We start from the raw sequence: 18914 nt of genomic DNA on the forward strand, positions 1-18914 counted from the left end.
AAGTTCATGCTGGGTGCCTGTGGCTCATGCTTATAATCCTTGCTACTCAGGAGGCTAAGATCTGAGGATCGCAGTTCAACGCCAACCCAGGCAAGAAAGGCTGAAACTCTTATCTCCAATAGACTACTCAAAAAAAAGCCAGAAGTGACTCTCTACTTGAGCAAAAAAGAAGCTCAGGGACAGTGCCCAGGACCAGAGTTTGAGCTTCAGGACCAGTTTAAAGAAAAAAGAGAAAAAAAAAAGCTCATGATCAACAATATCATTTCTAGAAATGATATTGATATCCACACCTCCCAGAAGTAGGGCCAGCTTGGTAATGGCACATATGCTTCTCAAACTCACAAGGGGGCCAGGGAACTTGCCTTGGTCTGGGCCTAGAGGGTCCACAGGGCTCCAAGGCCCATGGCCTGGAGGGCAGTGAGTGGGCAGACAAGCCACACCGACACTACCCACAGCTGCTGATTGTTTATTGCACAAGAAACTGGCAATACCAAGGCAGGGCGGGCATTACAAAACAGTCCATCAACCAATCCAGCGGTGCTGCTGCAGGGCATTCCACAAACACTTCAGTTATATACATGTATGCACGCACACATACGAACACACGTGAACATCCTCGCTGGCAGCTCCCACACAGCCCCCAGCCCCCAGGCCCTTGCGGTGACTCGTGCAGAGCAAGTACAATGAGTGATCAAAGGAAGGGCTGCACTGCAGCAAGCCGGCCACTCAAATCACTGCAGCCTGGGTGGGTGCGGACTGAGCCTCCCTACACAGGGGAAGGACTGGATGTAGAGGAAAGACCATCCTCAGAAGGTGTCAGGGACTGGCTGGAGAACCCGCCCAGGGCCCAGGAGGCTGGTCTGCAGCCTCACAGCCCTGGGAACCTGGACTAGGGAGCACCCAAGCAGAACTTGCACAACTAGATGTCAATCAGGGGCTGCGTCCCCACAATGGAGGCTCATGGGAGTCAAATAAGCCAGGCCCTTGGGGCAGCTCCTGAGCTAGCCTTCTGCTAGTTTTCGGTGGTGTTATTTCCCACTGGCAGATAAAGACTCAAGTCTATACAGCCTCAGCTGGCCAGGATGCCTCCATTCTAAGCTAGGGACTGACAGCTGCTGCAGCTCCGGAGGTTCTCAGAGATGACCCCCAGGCCCACCTGCCCCTTGCCGGGGCCCCGCCTGGGTGACTGCATGAAGCAAAGGGAATCCTAGTGAAGGCGCAAATGTGATGAGCTCAGGGCCTTGGCTGCTGGGCAGCCAAGCCTCCAGGTGAGGCCTACTGAGCTCACAGAACGGCTAAGCTGGTTCCTGAGAGAAGGGACAGATGGGAAAACTGGACCGATGGGGCTGGGTCCCCTTGAGGCCTCAGGACACCCGAGGTACCAGCTCCTTGACAGAAAGGGACAGCAGCATACCAAAAACAAAGCAGGAAACAACCCTAAACACAAACACTTCAAGTTTCTGTAGAAGGCCAGCCTGAGGGAGTTCGTCATTTCCCTCCTGGGGATCCCTGTGGTGTGTGGCTCACCCAGTCCTTGGCTGGCAAGAGACGAGCTGGCCACACCAAGAATTGGGGGAACCAAGTCCACTGCTGAGCCTCTGTGGCTACGGCCTGCCTGGGAGGGAAGCGAAGCTGCCTCCATGCAGTTTCTCCCTCAGACCTGCATTTCAGACAGACCTGGGAAGTTGTAGCTAAGCACAAACTCCCATGCCCGCAAAGACCCTCGGCTTTCTCACTCCAGGGCAGCCATCCCAAGTGGCTGATCTCGCCTAAGCACGCACTCTACACAGCCCAGGCTTTTGTCCTAGGGGTAGTTCTGAAGACAGGGTCAACCCTCAGACTTTGCAGTGGGTGATGGGGCCAAAGGTGACTAGGGGCTTTATTCCAGACTGCCACCAGCAGGCAGGAGGGAGGGCTACAACCGCCTCCTGGCTCTTCTGTCACCAACGTGATGAAAGCAAGGTCCCACGCAGGGCCACCATCCATGGGGGCCTCCTGAGGGCTGCGTGGCCAGTGACCTCTCGGGCAGGGAGGACTTGGGACTACATGTGCACTGAGGGGTATGGGAGGGACCGCCGCAGTTACTCCTGTCCGAAGCCCTCAGTCTCCTCAATGGCATACAGCAGCTTCTCTTTCAGCTGTTCATAGCTCTTGTAGGGTGGGAGATCCAGGCGGTTGAAGCTGTCAGGATGGGAGAGAACGGTGCGCATCAGGAGGCCAGGGCCCTAGGGCACTACCACATCAGCCCTCTGTGAATTAGGTCCTAGACCCTGAAGGCATCTGTGGAAGGTACAGGACCCTATAAAAATGGCGAGGGACTAGGGGCCCTTGGCACAGTAGCTCTGCCTACTGCAAGTGTTCTGTTTCAATGGAACAAGACGTAGGTCAGAGGCTGGGGGAGAGGTGATCTGTCACAGCCCCACTTCTCCCGCCTGACACCCCAGGGCCGTGCAAGTGTCATTCTCAGAGCCTAGGCCCCAGTTGCCCTCCTCACTGGACTGGGAGGAACCCGTCGGATCCATGCAGCTCCACCACATCCCACCCAAAGAAGGCTTACCAGGTATGGCTTCTGGGCAGCCATGTTTCCTTGCCAACCTTGTCAATGCAGAACTTCTGTGGGCCATTGCTCCCTGTTATCCAAGGTGAGAGCACATCTTCCGTCAGCCTTTCCCATGGCACAGCCCGCATGCAGCTCTTCCCCACCATTGGCTTGCTCGCTTTCAGAAAGACGCCAGGTCCCACCCTCCTCTCCAACCATCCTGACCCCCAGCCAGGGGGGCAGCAGGACAAAGAAAACGTACCAATGAGCTCGGCAAATCCCCCAACAGGCAGGCGGCAGGTTCCTGTAACGAACTGCAGGAGGCGGATCCTCTTCTCATTGTCCATCTCCTTCACCACCTGCGACCCCAACAAGCCAAGGCAGTCAGGGGACACAGCTGGCCCAGGCGCCCACTGGGCAGGGGATGACAGCTACCAACCCGGGAAGCCTCAACCTCTACCTGAACCGCTACGAGGTATGACCAACAACAACTGTACTTCCTGCCTGCAGGCCTCCCTAGGTCCTTACCAGCTGGCCCCAGGCTGACCTCCACACACACTGGCCCCAGCCCAGCCCCCTTTCTGTCCAGAGCCAGGCTGAGCCTCTCCTGCAAGTTGGGGGAGTTGAGGAGACTGTCCGAGAGTGTCCAGGTTCTTGAGCCCGAGGTCTAATGAAGTCCCATTTCCTTGAGGTCACTCTAAAATGTCCTCTGCCAAGACCAGTCCCCAGCCCAGCAGGAGGGGACCCAGCACCCACCTGCCAGAACCACTGGATCTGCTTGCTGTTCTTGGTGTAGTGCCGGTAGATGGTGTTCTTCTGCCAGTCACTCATGTCTATCTCCTGCATGCCGCACAGCATCAGCTGCAGGGACGGAGGAGTCAGCGACCCCAGCAATAACCCCACCTCTGGGGTGGGGTTATAGCAGTTTAAGTCCTATGGGTAACACATGTCCCTGCACTCTCCACCCATGTGTCCCAGGGAAGTGGGGGCTGAGGACCCCAGTGACAACCACCCGCCCTACCACACCAGGCAGCCAAAGGTTGGGGGGGCGGGGGGGGAGTTGACTAGGGAGTTTCTGTGATTACCCCTGAAGCAGGGACTCGGGGTTCCTGCCTTCAACACGCACCTCCAGCTCTTTTTCATCAAAGTAGCGCAACCACTCAAGTGGGGCTACCTCGTTGAAGCCATCCAAGAAGGCTCTGGTCTGCTCTTCCACACCACGTGTGAAACGCCAATCAGTCAGCAACCTAGAACCAAAGAGCAGACACAGGTGGAGCCTGGGACACCTGGCCTGGCTGCCTTCCTACCTGTGTAGTGAACAAATCCACTGAGTCATTTGGGATACTCAAACTATGGCCTTAGACCAGAGCCCAGAAACGTCTCTGTGACATGGAGATATGCCCCATTCCCATACTACCTCCTCCTCGCACTTTTCCCACCATCACTCATTGAACCTTAGCTGTTCAGCAGTGTGGGCAGGAAAGCCTAGGCCAAAGGCCTGAAGAAGATGTGTGGAGGTGTGCACACCAGCACCCAACAGATAGCGGACTTAAGCAAGTAAGACACAGAAATTCCCTGTTGGGAAAGAGATGGTGATATCTAAGTAAGTTCCCTCAGCTGGGAAGCCTCCCTCACACAGAAAGGTAAGCAAGGGCCAGAGGCTGTGGCTCCCCTAGCTCATGTCATTACATGGCCAGCCATGGACCACCAGCCCAGGTGAGTGCAACTGAGAGGCTCCTGCAATCTGTGCTGACCTATGGGCCCCAGAGACAAGAGTAGAAACCCATTCTCAGGGACCTGCTGGGTCCCTCCCTCCCCAACCCCTCCCATGACCTGAGACTCACATGATGTACTCTTCCTTGTTCTCCTCGGTCACTCGGATGCTCTCGCCACCTTCCTTCAGCTCATGAGTTGTCACCTTGCCCAGGATCTCCATGTCCTGGATAAAGAACAGCTCCAGGCCACATTCTTCTAGGTTGTTCTCTCTGGAGCACAGGAGGCCAAGGGGGAAGGTGTTCATCTTGTTGCCTATGAGGCACCAAAGACTCACAGATGGGCCTAGAATCCTGATCAGTGGCAGAGGACATCTCCTGATATAGGAGAGGACTCTGGACTCACCCTACAGTGCCTGGAAAGTCTCTCCACAAGCTCATAGAAAAGTCAGGTAAGTGTAAATGCTCAGAACCTCTCTGGCATAGGAGACTAAAACCGAGTACCCAGGTAGAGCCCTGTTCTCTGTCAGCTCAGAGCAAGCACAGGACTTACTTGATCCAGACAATGGAGTTGTAAAATTCAGGGTCAATGGACTCCAAGTCTTTCAGAGTTGGTCTCTTGTTGAGCATCCGCTTGTAGAAAGGGAGGGTGAAGCCTGTGTCAATGAACTTTCCATGGTACAATGCCTGAGGAAGGAAGAAGCAGGGTGTGAGGCAGGCAGGCAGGCAGGCTCTGAGCCAAAAGGCTGCTCCACTACCTTCCTTCCCTCCCCAGGGGGACTGTAAGCAGCCAGCTGTTTCGGGGACCAGGAAATAAGCATACTATTCTGTCTTGACGTGGACCCTGAGACACACTCTGATCCCATCCTGCTAGCCACAGAGATAAGGAGCAGGGCTGACCCACTGTGGCTGAGAATGCCCCCCAGGCTACTCCTAGTCAAGCAGAGGCCTGACTCATGCCCAAGGAAGACTTGTTCACAACAGCTCCAGGTGGCAGCCCTGATTCACTGGGTGCTCACAGCAGGTGGAGGAGGAAGCCAAAACAAAGCCAGTGTGGTAGAGAGTGAAACCTGGTGGCCAGGGGTAATAGTCTAGGGCTTCACTGGCCTGTCCTGGTTGCTGGGCCAGGCGGGTCTCCAGCCCACTTTCAGAGCCTGGAGCCTTGGCCAAGGACATCCAGATGATGGGAAGGACCATATTTAGTCACAAACCCTTAAGGACCTTATCCTCCCGAGAGGGGAAGGAGGATACTTTTGGGACTCCAGGAAAAGAAGCACAGCACAGTCAGCACAGCGGCGGCTATGGCCTCCACAGGCTCTCTTGCACATAACTGGATCTCCATTCCCACAAGATACCGTGGAAGACATGGCATGGTCTCCCTGTCCACAGTCATATTGGGTGCCTATATCTGGGTGCCTCCCCTAGGTTTTGCACCAGTCTAGTCTTCCCTCCACCCATGGATCATGACAGGCGGCAGCACCTTCCAGAGACTGGCAGGCAGCTATGGCTTTACTCAGCCCAGCCACCAACCCAGTACCCCACAGGGTGCACTTTTAACATTAGTGAAGCCTACTGCTCAGGGACCCTGGGATTCTACTCGTAAAGTGCTACACAATCACATGAGTAACCTGCAGTACTTCACAGTGGGTCACCGAGAAAGCTCTGGATTCTCTAGAACTATCTCTAGCTCTTCCCATTTTCAGGTGCAAACTTCTGCGGGGGAGACAGCGGGTGCCAGTATAGGAAGCGTGGCTCTCCCTGGGTGCTGCCTGGAGGGCTCAGGGGAAGAATATGTCCCCCTGGTATTCCAGGGGGAGGAAGGGAAAGGGAAGGAAGCACTCCTGGGACTTGGGGACTTCCAGGTTCCCCTTACCATAGCAATGAATCTGCCAATAAAGCGGAAGTAGGTGAGGTGGTCAGGGTTGATGGACGAGGCCGGGTTGATCTGCAGACAGTAATTGTTCTTGCCAGCATATTCAAATAAACAGTACATAGGGTTGAGCACCTCGTGGGACAAAAGGAAAAACCACTCTCTGTGAGGGAAGAGAGAAAAACAAGAGCAATAGATCCCTCCGTACACCTGCACAGAGATTGTGACTGCCGTGTGTCCCAGGGGGTCTGGGGACTGTTCCCAGACAAGCAGCTGGGTAGCAAGCCAGCTGGGCTCAGACTGAGGGTGAACTAAGACAGTGGCACTTGAGGATAATGCTCAGGAAAATTGTGAGTTCCAGGGCTGTGGCACATTCCAAGACTTTATGTCATCTGTGCAGCGCTTTGCATGACTAAGTTGCTCCTATTGTCCTTGGCCTCCAGGCATAACTGTGTAGGTTGTACACTACACAAGGGTACTAAGTTATACATTTCACACATTTGCACATTTATTGCTATAGTATTTCTATGCAGTTGCTGTATGACAGCAACCAACCTGCTTCCACTTTATCTGATGCGGCATGTAAATATATGGTAACATTCCCAATACCTGCACCATGAAAACTGTGCTGCGCATACCTCCAGATTCTAATCCTCACCAAGCAGCAATAGCACAGGCATCTCACTTCACTCACCATTGCCCTCCCTCACCATCTCCTTTCCCACGCTCCCCCGCATTCATCTGAACCCACACCCACACCTTAGCATCTATTTGCACCCCAGGTCCAAGCCTCAAGCCAGAATTCAGAGTCCTTTCAGGCTTGAGCTAAGTTGGCAGAGGACTGTTCCCAGTGGGGCGGGCCCTGGAGGCTGGGCTGTTTGTGGCTGGGTAGACGGAGTCCTTCGATGCAGAGGGTACCCCGGTATCCTGTCCGTGGTTCTACCCTGTGGTAGAACAGCATGATGTAACCTACCATAGGGTAAAACCACTGGCAGGACACAGAGAGAGACAAACAGGGCGGAGCCACACCAGAAGCCCACCAAGCAGAGCCTGGAGAGGAGTCACCACAGAAAAAAGAACAATCCATCCACAGGGCAACACAGAAGGCAACACCACCAGCAAACAGAGGGTGAGAAGAGGGGGAGCCCAACACCAAGCGAGGAGATAGCCCCACACCATGAGGTCAGCGGGCTGAGGTCACCGCAGCTGAGATGCTCCTTCTCTCTGTCGGGGCTATGGGCCTATTGGCGGAGGCTGCACTTTCTCGGGCAGCTTGTTAACTCCTGTGAGTACACCAGGCTGAGCACAGGATAGTGTCCTGGGCTCTTTTGGAGTCTAACAGCCATTTTGGTTTTCTTGGTCTCTGTACACATAAGAGCCCTTTATCACAGCACGGTTTATACATTCCATGATACCCATCTTCACCTGTCCTGGACCCCTTGGGATTAAAGGAGCCCTGGGATTGACTTTAAGGAAAACCCCAGGGGCCCCAATATTCAGCCACTGTCCACTGATACAACTGGACTGGTTGCTAAGACAGAAAAACAATAACATGTTGTCTGGTATAGAGCCATGGCCTTGTCCCCCAGGAGCCCTCTATCAACCCATTGCCCACTAACTAAGGGCTGGTGCCTGCTCCTGTGCCTACTGGGACCAGCCAGGAGGGTTAAATGTTCTGAGTGTCATCCCATGGCCTTCCGGAAGATGCAATGTGAGCAAGGAGGAGACACTTTCTGGCTCCTCCCCCCGTAGCCACTGGGTACAGCACATCCAACTGACATCCAAGCTCACCTGGCGATGCCACCATAGTCCAGGCCCTCCTCGCCACGCATGATGATATAGAGCCGGCGGCGCAGGTCATAGGGTTTCATGTTCATGATCTGAGGAAACAGGGTATCTGGCCAGCCTGCCACTGTCTCCAGGATGGCAGGTGAAGGATGGGGAGGTGGGAAAGAGACTCTAAGGTCTGTTCAAGAGACACATCACTGATGCCTGTGCCTTGGGAATTCCACAATATGGGTCTGACAGAGGATGCCTGTGACAGAGGGTAGGGCAATGGACCAAGGGCTTTTGCTGGCCCTGGATCTCTAACCTGTTGGAAAGAATCCTCAAAGAGTGTCTGCCTGGAAACGCTGATCTTCACGTGACTGGGTAGGGCATTTGACTGGAGAAAAAAAAAAAGACAAAAAACTCAAAACCTCACAGGGCATCTGTTCAATGGGTTTTCCTGTCTACATGAAAAGGCATCTCCCCCACTTTCCAGGAATGGAAGCTAGCTTCCTAGATACCTAGAGCAGGGTGAGAGAAACATGGTGCCTGTAGCTAGATTGCAGACATTCTAAGGGCTGGACCAGTAAATCAAATTAAGAGCATTCAACAGTCCCGGGACCCTGGGACCAGAACTCACATGGCAAAGGAAACGGAACTGGTGATACTTCCACCGGAAACTGCGGTCATAGGCACCAGGAGAACCTTGTTTCGTCCTGGAGAGAATAAATAACGCTCTGGAATTTGTGATTTCTCAAAAATGAACAACCTGTCTTTGTTAGCTGTAGGGAAAGCAGATGCTATGGGAATTTCAAGATGTAAAGTAAAAGCATAAAAGAAAGGAAATGACTACTACTAAGAACTCTGGAGAGTCAAGAGAAAATGTAGAATCAATGGCAGACCTCTTGCTTTTGGAGAAATATCTCTAAGTGCTATTCTGAATCAACAAGATAGCCCTTTCCTCTCCATTCCTTTGTAGTGACACCAACACTGGCCACTAGAGGGCAGTGAGCAGCATAACACATCTACTCTAGCCACCCAATGCTAAAGCTCCCCACCCTGAGCCAGCCTGACAGTTTGGGCCTGTGCTTACACTCACTGCTGCCACCTATGAAGGAAGGTCCTTACCCTGACTCAAACCCTGGGCGAGGATCCTTAAAGGTGGTGGTGCGGGTATTGTGGTCCACGAAGTACCGCACTCCCTCACTGGTATATTTCATCTCCCATCCTGGGGGCAAGGCTGGTTCCTGGATCATCCTGGAAGCACAAGGAGAAGTTAAAAGCTGGTCCCATCTCTGGACCTCCACTTAGGAGGCAGGGGTCCTCAAACTGCTGCTCTGTTGATCTCTGGGGTGGGCAGAGAGAAACCACTTACTAGGGCCAGGCTAAAGGCCAGCCCTGGACAAACGGTTCTAACCTGAGTGGCTGCTAGCAATTGTGAGCCACCAAGTTCCCTAGTCCTGCTTCTTATGAGGTGGGGTAGAAGTGACCTCCGCCTTTTGCAATCATATTGTCACAGTCAGTACAGACACTGCAGCCCCTACCAGTGGTTACTCCTTATTCACCAGGACTGTCTATTTAAGGAACCCCAATGCCATAGCCTAAGAATCTTGTAGAGATTCCCAATGTCAGCACTTGTAGAGTAAATGCAATTCAAAGCCACTTAGCCAATGAGCCCCTCTCAGCCTGAACTCTTACCCCTGGGTTCGAGGGTCTTCCCACTGAGTGGTGCGTGTGTTGTGGTTCACGTAATACACCCGTCCATTGTCCTGTCTCTTTTCTGCCATTGAAGAAGAAAGGAGAGAAAATAATCACATTCAAGCACCCTTCTCCTCAGCTCCTTTGGCCTGGGTGCTAGATGTGAATTTCTTTCCCTAGAGCCATGTTTAGGGACCAAAGCCTGGCTAACTCATGCTTGTCAAAAGAAAAACGAATGAAGAGACTTTCCCTGTTGCAGAGTGGGGAGAGATGCACACGTTTCTAACTTGTGGCTGTGGGAAGGGGAGCATGGCGGCTCTGAGTGGGACAGCCTGGCTAAACCAGCCAGCTGTGTTCAGCCAGGCTGATCCCTACCCACTCCACACACACACGCCACGCTAAGTCTTCCTTCAGCACCACAGGACAGGACATGGGGCAGGCCATCAGCTCCACATGGGTGGGAGGAAAATGGGGGCCAAGGCTCTTAAGCCCAATGAAGCCACCTTTCCTGGGAAGTTTTTGATGCTTTGAAGTTGTCCTGGAAACAAACAGTATTAATGGCTCTCCCCCTTTTATAACAATAGGATGACATTAAAGAAAGTGATAATAATTAGTTCCAGAAGCTCCGAGAAACCTAAAAAGTGAAAGGAAGGCCGAACTGAGGAGATCAGGCTCTTCCTGACAGAAGCAAGCTTGAATACTCCCAGGATCAGTCCAAGGTTTTTGTCTCCAACTCTCCCTTCCTGCTGTTTTATGGCTGGAATTTTATAAATACAGACATTACCTGTCAATCATACTTCAATGAAGATGAGAAATGAAATAAAAATAAAGACAAATGAGAGAAAGAACAGGAGGTAGATTCAACTATTACAAAGCGACCACCTCCTGCCCATGGATGCTACTGATCATAGAAGGCTGTCCTCCCCTGAGGTTCCTGAACAATGGCCACTCCTAGCCCAGGAGCTATGGCTGTGACCTACAGTGGCTCGGAGGCCTGGGCCACCATTCCTGGCATAGCCACAATGCTGAGGCCTCTTTACACTCATAAGCAGCCTTACTGCACACAAATTCAGTGTACGGGAACAACCATGGAGTCATCCCTGGAGTGGCAGAAAGAGACCTGGAAGCTCGGGGCAGGAGGAGCACTGGCAGGCTCATCGCTGCTGCCATGCTCCTCTGGCTATGGCAGGAGCTTCTCGGCCGCAGCCCTGAGGCTGCTAACACCAAGCCCAAACCAGTGGGATTGGCCTCTGAGCAGAATGTTCTTTTTGTACTTTTGGAACGTAACTGTTTTGTGGCTCTTTCTGATTGTTCATAAACAGCACGGACTCTTCTCTGTCCAGTTGTAATGTTTTCCCACTTAGTGCCTGGGACCCATTTACAAGTCTTGATAGCTGCTCTTTTTTTTTTTTTTTTTAAAGCAAAACTTCTACAGAAATAAACTCACTTGACTAGACTCCATCATCTGCCTCTGAAGAGCTAGAAACAAACTCCAGGTCCTGATCTTGATGTTGCTGGCTGCCAAACAGCCTTACAGATTCTTGTGAGGCCAGAGGTCCTTTCCCTGTCTACATGAGGATCCCAAGAGCATGTTTGATATGCTGCTCATCTTGGAGATACTAATAACCTTGTATTGGTCCAAGGAACCTGGCAGGTCACTTGCGTACACAGAGATTCCCTACCTGAAAGTCAAGAAATACATGGAAGCTAGGAGTACTGGCTATAAGTCTAGCTATTTGGGAGGCTGAGAGCAAGAGGATCATGGTTTGAGGCCAGTCTGGGCAAAAAGATTATAAGATCCCATCTTGATAGAAAAAGCTGGACATAATGTATCATCCCAGAGGCAAGAGTGAGACTCTACCTCAAAAACAGCCAGAGCTAAGAGGGCTCACTTGATAGAGCACCTGTCTAGCAAATGTGAGGTCCTGTTTTCAAACCCCAGTACCAAAGAAGAAAAAGAAGAGGAGGAGGAGGAGGAAGAAATAATTCTACCGAAAGGAAATGTACTCTTTATGTGACTTATGAAATGGTAACCCCTCTGTATATCACCCTTATAAAAACAATAAATAATGATGATGATGATGATGATGATATGTGGGAGATTTACTGATAACTCCCACTAGAAGAGAGTGTCTCCTAGCACTCTCGAATGCAGTGGGAACTCACCAGCTGAAGCTCTGTAGGTCCAGAGGAGTTGACAGAACCTCTAAAATTACTATAAGGGAGCAGCTGCCTGGACAGGCTCCAGCCCCCCAGCAGCACTTCTGCAGGCAGATGCCCATCCTACCACTGTCAGCATCTCAGGAGTTTCACCACTTCTGGGGGTGAGCACTCCCTGCCAAGTGAATACTGTCTGTGAACACCACTTACTGTTTTCTGCTGCCCCAACCAATAAACAAAACACACCACCCGCTGATTCCTGTGAAAACTGCCCCCTTCAGCACTCGGGGACTCTTGCCGGATTGGACGACATCCTACCCACCTCAGAGAACTGCAGAATGCGCCCATCTCACCATATCTAATGACACCTCTTTCATAGCTACTCCTTCCTAGAATAGCCATGAGGCCTATAATCTCTCCTAAGCCATGGGTGTCTATCCTTTAACTCATTCTTGGTGCATCACATCAACGACTTGGAATATGTGAGTGGTAGTAGCTACCAGTGGAAAGGACTGAGCATGATGCCATAGCCCTTAGAAGTGCTAACTAGCACTGCTGCCCTTTCACACTCACCGTCCAGTACAAACAGCTATGTGGCAAATACAAGAGGGGCTGCATTAGTCAAATTAAGCTGAAGTTCCCCAATATCTTAGCTGCAAAGAAAGATCTGTTAAGGTGCTCCCTTCCAGCCAGAATCACAAACCTGACAGAAGTCCATTTGGAAAACAGACAGGGGTCAAAAGACCTTGTCATGGGCTGGATTTCTGAGTTGACACCTTGAAACTTCCGACCAGAACCCAATAGTCCCACAATCTTTTTAGGGTCACATTCCTTTGCCATGGCCCAAGGAAGTCCCAACCTGCCAGCTCCACCATTTGTCATTGCTCTGACATGCAGAAGAAGGGAGAGAGGGGCATGGCTGATGCACCGCAGGCCTAGGGCACAGAACGGAAAAGGACGCAGTACTTACCCCAGCCAGGAGGGAGGGGGCCCAAGGGATCGTGGTCAGTCGAGGCGCTCGAAGACTAAACACAAGAAACACAGCAGAACACAGAGGTTAAAAAAAAAAAAGAAAAGAAAAAAAGCCACCAGTTAAAAATAAATCGATCAAAATAAAACACTAACAACTCACTTCCACATTTCAGCAGCAGGACCTTAGGTGGCACTACTCTTCTAAAGTCTTTGTTTAAAAACAACAAACAAATAAACAAACCCAGAAAAACAAAGAGCTCTGAAGAGGGCAGAGCCCAACTGGGTCTGGAGAAGTGTAGAGCGAGTCGGAGGAAGAGGTACTCGGAAGAAGGTGGGCCAGAGTGCTAGGGCAGGAGCAGGCGCAGGTATGGCAAGAGGGCTTGGGAACACAGGGCTGCCCCGCCAGCTCGCCGCCAGCTTCTGCTCAGCTCCTGCTCAGAGCATCCAAGGCAAATGAAATCCCCACCACCCCTAACTTTCTCCAAGAACCACACACGGGAGGGGAAAAAATACCACAGGCCTTTCCAATGAAATCATTCCCACAAGCCCTGCCCACACCCAGGGCTTCCTGGCTAGAGCTGGGCCCTCCTCCTTTCACCTCCCTCCTGGGTATACAGCATCCACCCAGACTGAGGGCACATTCATGCCCCGAGCCCCTCACCTCCCCCAGGAATGCTTTCCTTCCCCTGCACAAAGCACCTTTATTCTTCCCCTGCCTGAACCTGAAGTTGCTCAGTGTTCTGTGTTTGCCTGTCTGGGGAAGGTGAGCTGGGGGTGGGGTGGCAAGAGAGATGGGGAGAGGGAGAGGGGGAACAGGCTCCAGGACTTCAAGGTCACTGTTTGCATTAGAGTGCCCCCCACCCCTCCCCACCTAATTCTGCTTCAAGGTCCCTGGGGAAGGGCTTCAGTGGATGGAGAGTTCTCATATCCTTTGGGGAAGGGGAGGGGGGATGCTGTCAAAACCTTTTCATAGTTAAATAAAACAAGTATTGTTCTGCTCCTGCTTACTCCCCCCTCCCCGAAGCATTTTTATTACACTTACTAAAATTTAATCGTTATATTAAGGGATCAAGTTCTAAATGCAGACTTCAGGCTGCGGGGCTGGCCCCGTCTGGGAGTGATGGAGCCACACGCAGGACGCAGGATGAATGGGGCTCAGTCTCAGCTTGAGCAAACATTGGTGGAGTTTTTACTGCCAAGAGCTCCCTTCATAGCCCTCCCTCCACCCGCGAGTGAAAGAACAGAGAAACGTTCTTTCCGAGGTGGTAACACAGGCTACTCTTCCAAGCCAGTTCCAACAAAGACGTTTTAAGTCTTGCAACCATAAGTTCCTTGACGGGACAGGGCCCCTTTCAGTGGAGGGCCTCTTGCCACACAGAATGCAACTGCACCCAGCAGGCGAAAGCTGGCCTCAATTTAGGGCACAATCTCTAGGATGTGCGTACAACCACCATTGCAATTCAGACTTGTCTCAACACTGGAAAACACTGCTCCAATTCACAGCGGTCATCTGGGTGTGTGTTTGGAGTGGAGGAGGGATGGAGGTGGTGGGGTGCGGCATTTCACAAATCCCAATTCCTCCCACTTTGCTTTGTAGTTACCACCTAAGAACAGTCACTGTGAAAAAAAAACAACTCAGCAACAGGAGCAGAAGAGCAAAAATGAAAGTGCATCTCATAGATAATGATAGAACACTACAGCAATGGCTTCACAAGAAGTGTCTTCAAGAAACTAAAGAAAATTAAAAAAAAAAAGGAGGATTGCCAGGCACTGGTGGCTCCCCTCTGTAATTCTAGTAACTGAGGAGGCTGAGATCTGAGGACAGAGATTCAAAGCCAGCAGAGGCAGGAAAGTCTGTGAGACTCTTATCTCCAATTAACCACCAGAAAACTGGAAGTGAGGTGACTGAAAGTGGTACAGTGCTAGCCTTGAGTAAAAAAGCTCAGAGACAACACCCAGGCCCTGAGTTCAAGCCCCACAACAAAAAAGAAAAAGAAAAAAAAGGAGGACTTGGTACCTGCTGCCTCCAATCTCTTTGAGGAAGGAATGTATAAAGTACCCACAGGCTCCAGTGGGAATTCAGCTATGATCAGTAGATTTATAGTTATCTTCTGCTTCACTCTACATATCAACAGACCAAAAGTTCTTTACTGATGAACAAAAATGTTTATCAGATCTTTTTTGTTGTTGTTGTTGGTATGTGAAGCTTGAATGGGAGGCCTGGGTGCTGTCATTGAGCACTTTTTGCTCAAGGCTAATACTCTACAACCAGAAGCCACAGCTCCATTTCCAGCTTTTGAGTGGTTAATTGAAGATAAGATAAGCTAGCATGAGCTAGCTCGAACTGTGATCCTCAGATCTCAGCCCCCTGAGTAGCTAGCACTGCAGGCGTGAGCCACTAGCACCCAGCTTAAAAAAAAACAACAAACAAAAACAAAACAAGGTCTCAGTATGTTGCCTCCACTGGTTTCAAATCCCTGGGCTCAAATAATCCTCCTGCCTCAGCCTCCTGAGTAGCTAGGATTACAGGGGTCTGCCACCATACCAGACATAACCAACCTTTTTCTTAGTTTTTGTCATTAAAAAAAAAATATCCAAAATCCCACAATGTTGGCTCTTTTTCATTAAAGTGCGTTCTTATTTCATGTCTTTGGGACCCTCCCATCCATCTCCCTCAGAACTCCACTCATCCCACCTCAACCTAGAGGAAGAAAGAAGGACAGCAGAGGGAGAGACCCAACGTTGACACACAACATAGGAAATCAGAATCATTGGAAACATGCTCATATAATTTTACTTCTCATAATTAGAGCAAAGCACTTGACTATTTTGGATATTTCTTCCTAAGGCATATATTATAATTTGAAAAATGAGAAAAGAAAGCTAAGGAAGAGAGTGAACAGAAGCTAAGGAAAAGTGAAAAATAAAAGCCAACTATAATGGCCAGAAAACAAATAAAAATCACCTCCAATGAGGTACTAAGGGGTCAAACCAAGGGCCTTGCATGTGCTAAACATGTGGGCCATGCCCCAGCATAACTGCTGCTTCTCTTCCAACACATTTCTCCTAAAAAGTGTCATACGGAACAGAGCTGGCAAGCATACAGATATGACGAGGGGACTTGGGGCCACAGGAGACACCCTGGGAGATAGTGGTAACTACTCCAAGAGGCAATATTATTTGTGGTTAGAACATAATGGAGTGCTGTGCTACTGGACTGCTCTCCTATGTCCCAGGATTGGGATATCTGGGGTGCAGACCATGAGCCAGAGAGCTCACGTGAGTTTAAGTCCCTCAGGGACTAAACACAAAGTCCCAGCAATATTTTAAGATACAAACTAAGAAATAAAGAATGTCTAGCAAATACAGCAGAGAAGCAAATACAGCCTAGGGCAAGAAAGGTTCTGGGAAGGGCAGAGGGGTTGAAGAGGGGAAGGAGGCATTGCATTTTTTTTAGGATATACCCAATGGACTTGGAACGAAACCGAGGTGCTTGAGAATTCAGTCTGAGAAGGCTCTCGGGAACGGAAGGGAGGTGACAGCTTCTGGATAGTGCCCATAGATAGAACACATAGTTAGGAGCACACCATGATTTGTGTCAGCCCTGCCATCGCTGGCTTTCTTCTTTGCTCATTAGGACAGGGCAAGGGGGGAAATGAAGGCCGAGGTACTGCAGAGATGGCAGGCTATGTGACTGGTTTTGACACAATGGCACAGGACCGCCAGCGTACCCAGTGGGCCACAGCAGTGGCCCCACAAGCATGGGGCCAAAGAAAACTACAAGGGAGAAATAAACAAACAAAAATACACATACAATGACCTCAAGAAACAAAGGCAAATTGGGAGTTAGGAAAGAAACACACACCAGAAATATGGAGAACAATAACCTAGAGAACATGAAGAAAGTATGAGTGGAGGCAGACGGAGGAAACGTGGGCTTCGCTTGACTCCCATTCTGAACTGTATTTCATACTCTCTGCAGTCTAGTTAAGAACAAGATCTCAGTTTAAGCTGAGCAAGAGGAGGAGGGGACACCACTGTATAGTATCAGCTCTTAAGTCTTCCGAGTCAAACCCTGGTCCAAAGCCAAACCCCAAAACAACTGTATGAAAGCAACCCTTCTTGCTTGTAACCAGGACATGGCACCACAGCAAACGAGAGGGAAAAGTAAAGCCATAGGGGGAGGAAAAGCAACAGAAGGACATTGAGAGCAGAGCAAAACAAGATTCCCATCACATTTTTCAATACAAGATGTGTTCCATGGAGAAAAGGCGGCCCCCACCTCCATACAGTCCTGTCCTGTGTCCCCAGCTAAGCTGTGCAAACCATTTTTGAGGACTCAGAAAGAAAGACGTTTCTACATTGTAGTTTTTCTTCTAGGGAATTCTCCAAATCCAAGGTCTACCAGTATGGGAAGACATGCTAAAATGAGAGAGGCAGGCAAGAGGAATGAGGGCTCCACCAACGCCACACAGAGTTGGGTGGCAGCTCCTTCCAATCTCCCCTTTCACACCCAAAACATCCCAGTCAACCTCGAGAATGAACTGCCTGGAATATGGTACAGATTAAAAGACAGTCTTCAGTGCACTTTTTTTTAAAGAAAAGTTGGATAAACAGGAAGACAAAACCATGGTAAGACTTCTAAGTTGTGTCCTTGTCTATAAGCCAAAGTACAAACAGATCAAAGAAGAAAGATGCCCCAAACCTTCCCAGGTCTGGAGCCAGGATCACCCAAGGAAATAGCAGGCAAATTCTCTGGGGCCCAGTTCAAGAGGAATGAGCTGGGGAAATGACCAGATTTCATTCAATTTTGAAACTTCCTATGGATGCCAGGCATACTCTGGGCATGTGGCATAGTGACAGTCACAATGCTGACTGGGCAAGACCACCAGGGCCTGGTGCTCATGAATGGGCATAACAGTTGGCTGTGAAGGCAATTTCCTAAAACAAACAGCATCAACCCTACTAAGAAAACTGAGGTACTCCTCCGTTTCCTCACTTTCTGGCAGAAGCAACAGAGGGACAAGCTAGCCAAGAGAGATGCTATCATGACTTACGGTTGAAAATGGAGTTTCTGGTTTAGGTAAGCAAGTCAAGAGCCACAAAGGTGATAAAACAACTGCTATTTTATTAAATGGAATTAAAATTTTTCTGAGCACCTAATTAAAATAGCATCTAATTTAGAAATACACTGTGGAATTAAAATTCATTTCAAATAAACAAAGTTATACATGATGATTAAAAGTCATGGTCCAGCCAGGCTCACGTCTATAATCCTGGCTACTCAGGAGGCTGAGATCTGAGTATGGAAGTTCAAAGCCAGCCCAGGTAGGAAAGTCATAAGACTCTTCTCTCCAATTAACTACCAGAATACCAGAAGTAGAGCTGTGACTCAAGTGGTAGAGTACTAGGCTTGAGCAAAAAATCTCAGGGACCCCAAGCCCCTGAGTTCAATCTCAGGACCAGCACACACACACACACACACACACACACACACACACACACACACACACACACACACACACACACACACACACACACACACACACACACACACACACACACACACACACACACACACACACACACACACACACACACACACACACACACACACACTCACTCATGGCATGGTCCAGTTCAAAATACTAATGCTAGGGGCTGGGAAGGTAGCTCAGTGGTAGAGTGCTTGCCTAGCATGCATGAGGCCCTGGGTTCGATTCCTCAGTACCACATAAGCAGAAAAAGCTGGAAGCGGCGCTGTGGCTCAAGTGGTAGAATGCTAGCCTTGAGCTAGCACCCAGGCCCAGAGTTCAAGCCCCACAACCGACAAAAAAAAAAAAAACTATAGCAGTAACAAAGATCAAGTGCTGTGATCTAGAAAGCTGAATACGGGCCAAGTCAAACTTGACCTCCAGGTTTCAAGTCAGAAAAAATGGCTTTGAATGGAGAAGGTAGCAAAGAAAGCCAGTCTTAGACGATAGTGAAGTCAGTTTCAGATATGTTGATTCCCTAAACACCAAGGCTGGCCATGGAGTTACCAAGTTAGAAACACTGGAATCCGAGGAATTTCACTGTGATGAGTAAAATCTCCAGAGTCAGAGCACTGACATCTCTGGCCACCTTCTTCCCAGCCCATCACCTATATGGGTCTATAGTCAATGCGTGAGACTGCATATTCTAGCACGTATGGAAG

The 18914-nt window shown here is 50.2% G+C and overlaps 1 protein-coding gene across 1 annotated transcript in view; it reads right to left on the minus strand.

Moving 5' to 3' along the window:
* Positions 1-453: 453 nt before the first annotated feature.
* LOC138815351 (NEDD4-like E3 ubiquitin-protein ligase WWP2) overlaps positions 454-18914 on the minus strand; it is a 118666-nt gene continuing 100205 nt past the window's right edge. The window contains exons 11-24 of the mRNA XM_070004685.1: positions 12717-12771; positions 9587-9668; positions 9017-9145; positions 8529-8604; positions 8214-8285; positions 7913-8001; positions 6125-6284; positions 4805-4938; positions 4384-4524; positions 3666-3786; positions 3296-3400; positions 2802-2898; positions 2558-2630; positions 454-2181 (exon numbers count right to left, since the gene is read on the minus strand). Of these exons, the coding sequence (XP_069860786.1) occupies positions 2082-2181; positions 2558-2630; positions 2802-2898; positions 3296-3400; positions 3666-3786; positions 4384-4524; positions 4805-4938; positions 6125-6284; positions 7913-8001; positions 8214-8285; positions 8529-8604; positions 9017-9145; positions 9587-9668; positions 12717-12771 (1434 nt within the window). The 3' untranslated portion in view covers positions 454-2081. The remainder of the gene's footprint in view (positions 2182-2557; positions 2631-2801; positions 2899-3295; positions 3401-3665; positions 3787-4383; positions 4525-4804; positions 4939-6124; positions 6285-7912; positions 8002-8213; positions 8286-8528; positions 8605-9016; positions 9146-9586; positions 9669-12716; positions 12772-18914) is intronic.

The sequence above is a fragment of the Dipodomys merriami genome, unplaced genomic scaffold (genome assembly GCF_024711535.1).
Source record: "Dipodomys merriami isolate MVZ:Mamm:240054 unplaced genomic scaffold, mDipMer1.0.p SCAF_64, whole genome shotgun sequence".
In the NCBI taxonomy this organism is placed as follows: Eukaryota; Metazoa; Chordata; class Mammalia; order Rodentia; family Heteromyidae; genus Dipodomys; species Dipodomys merriami.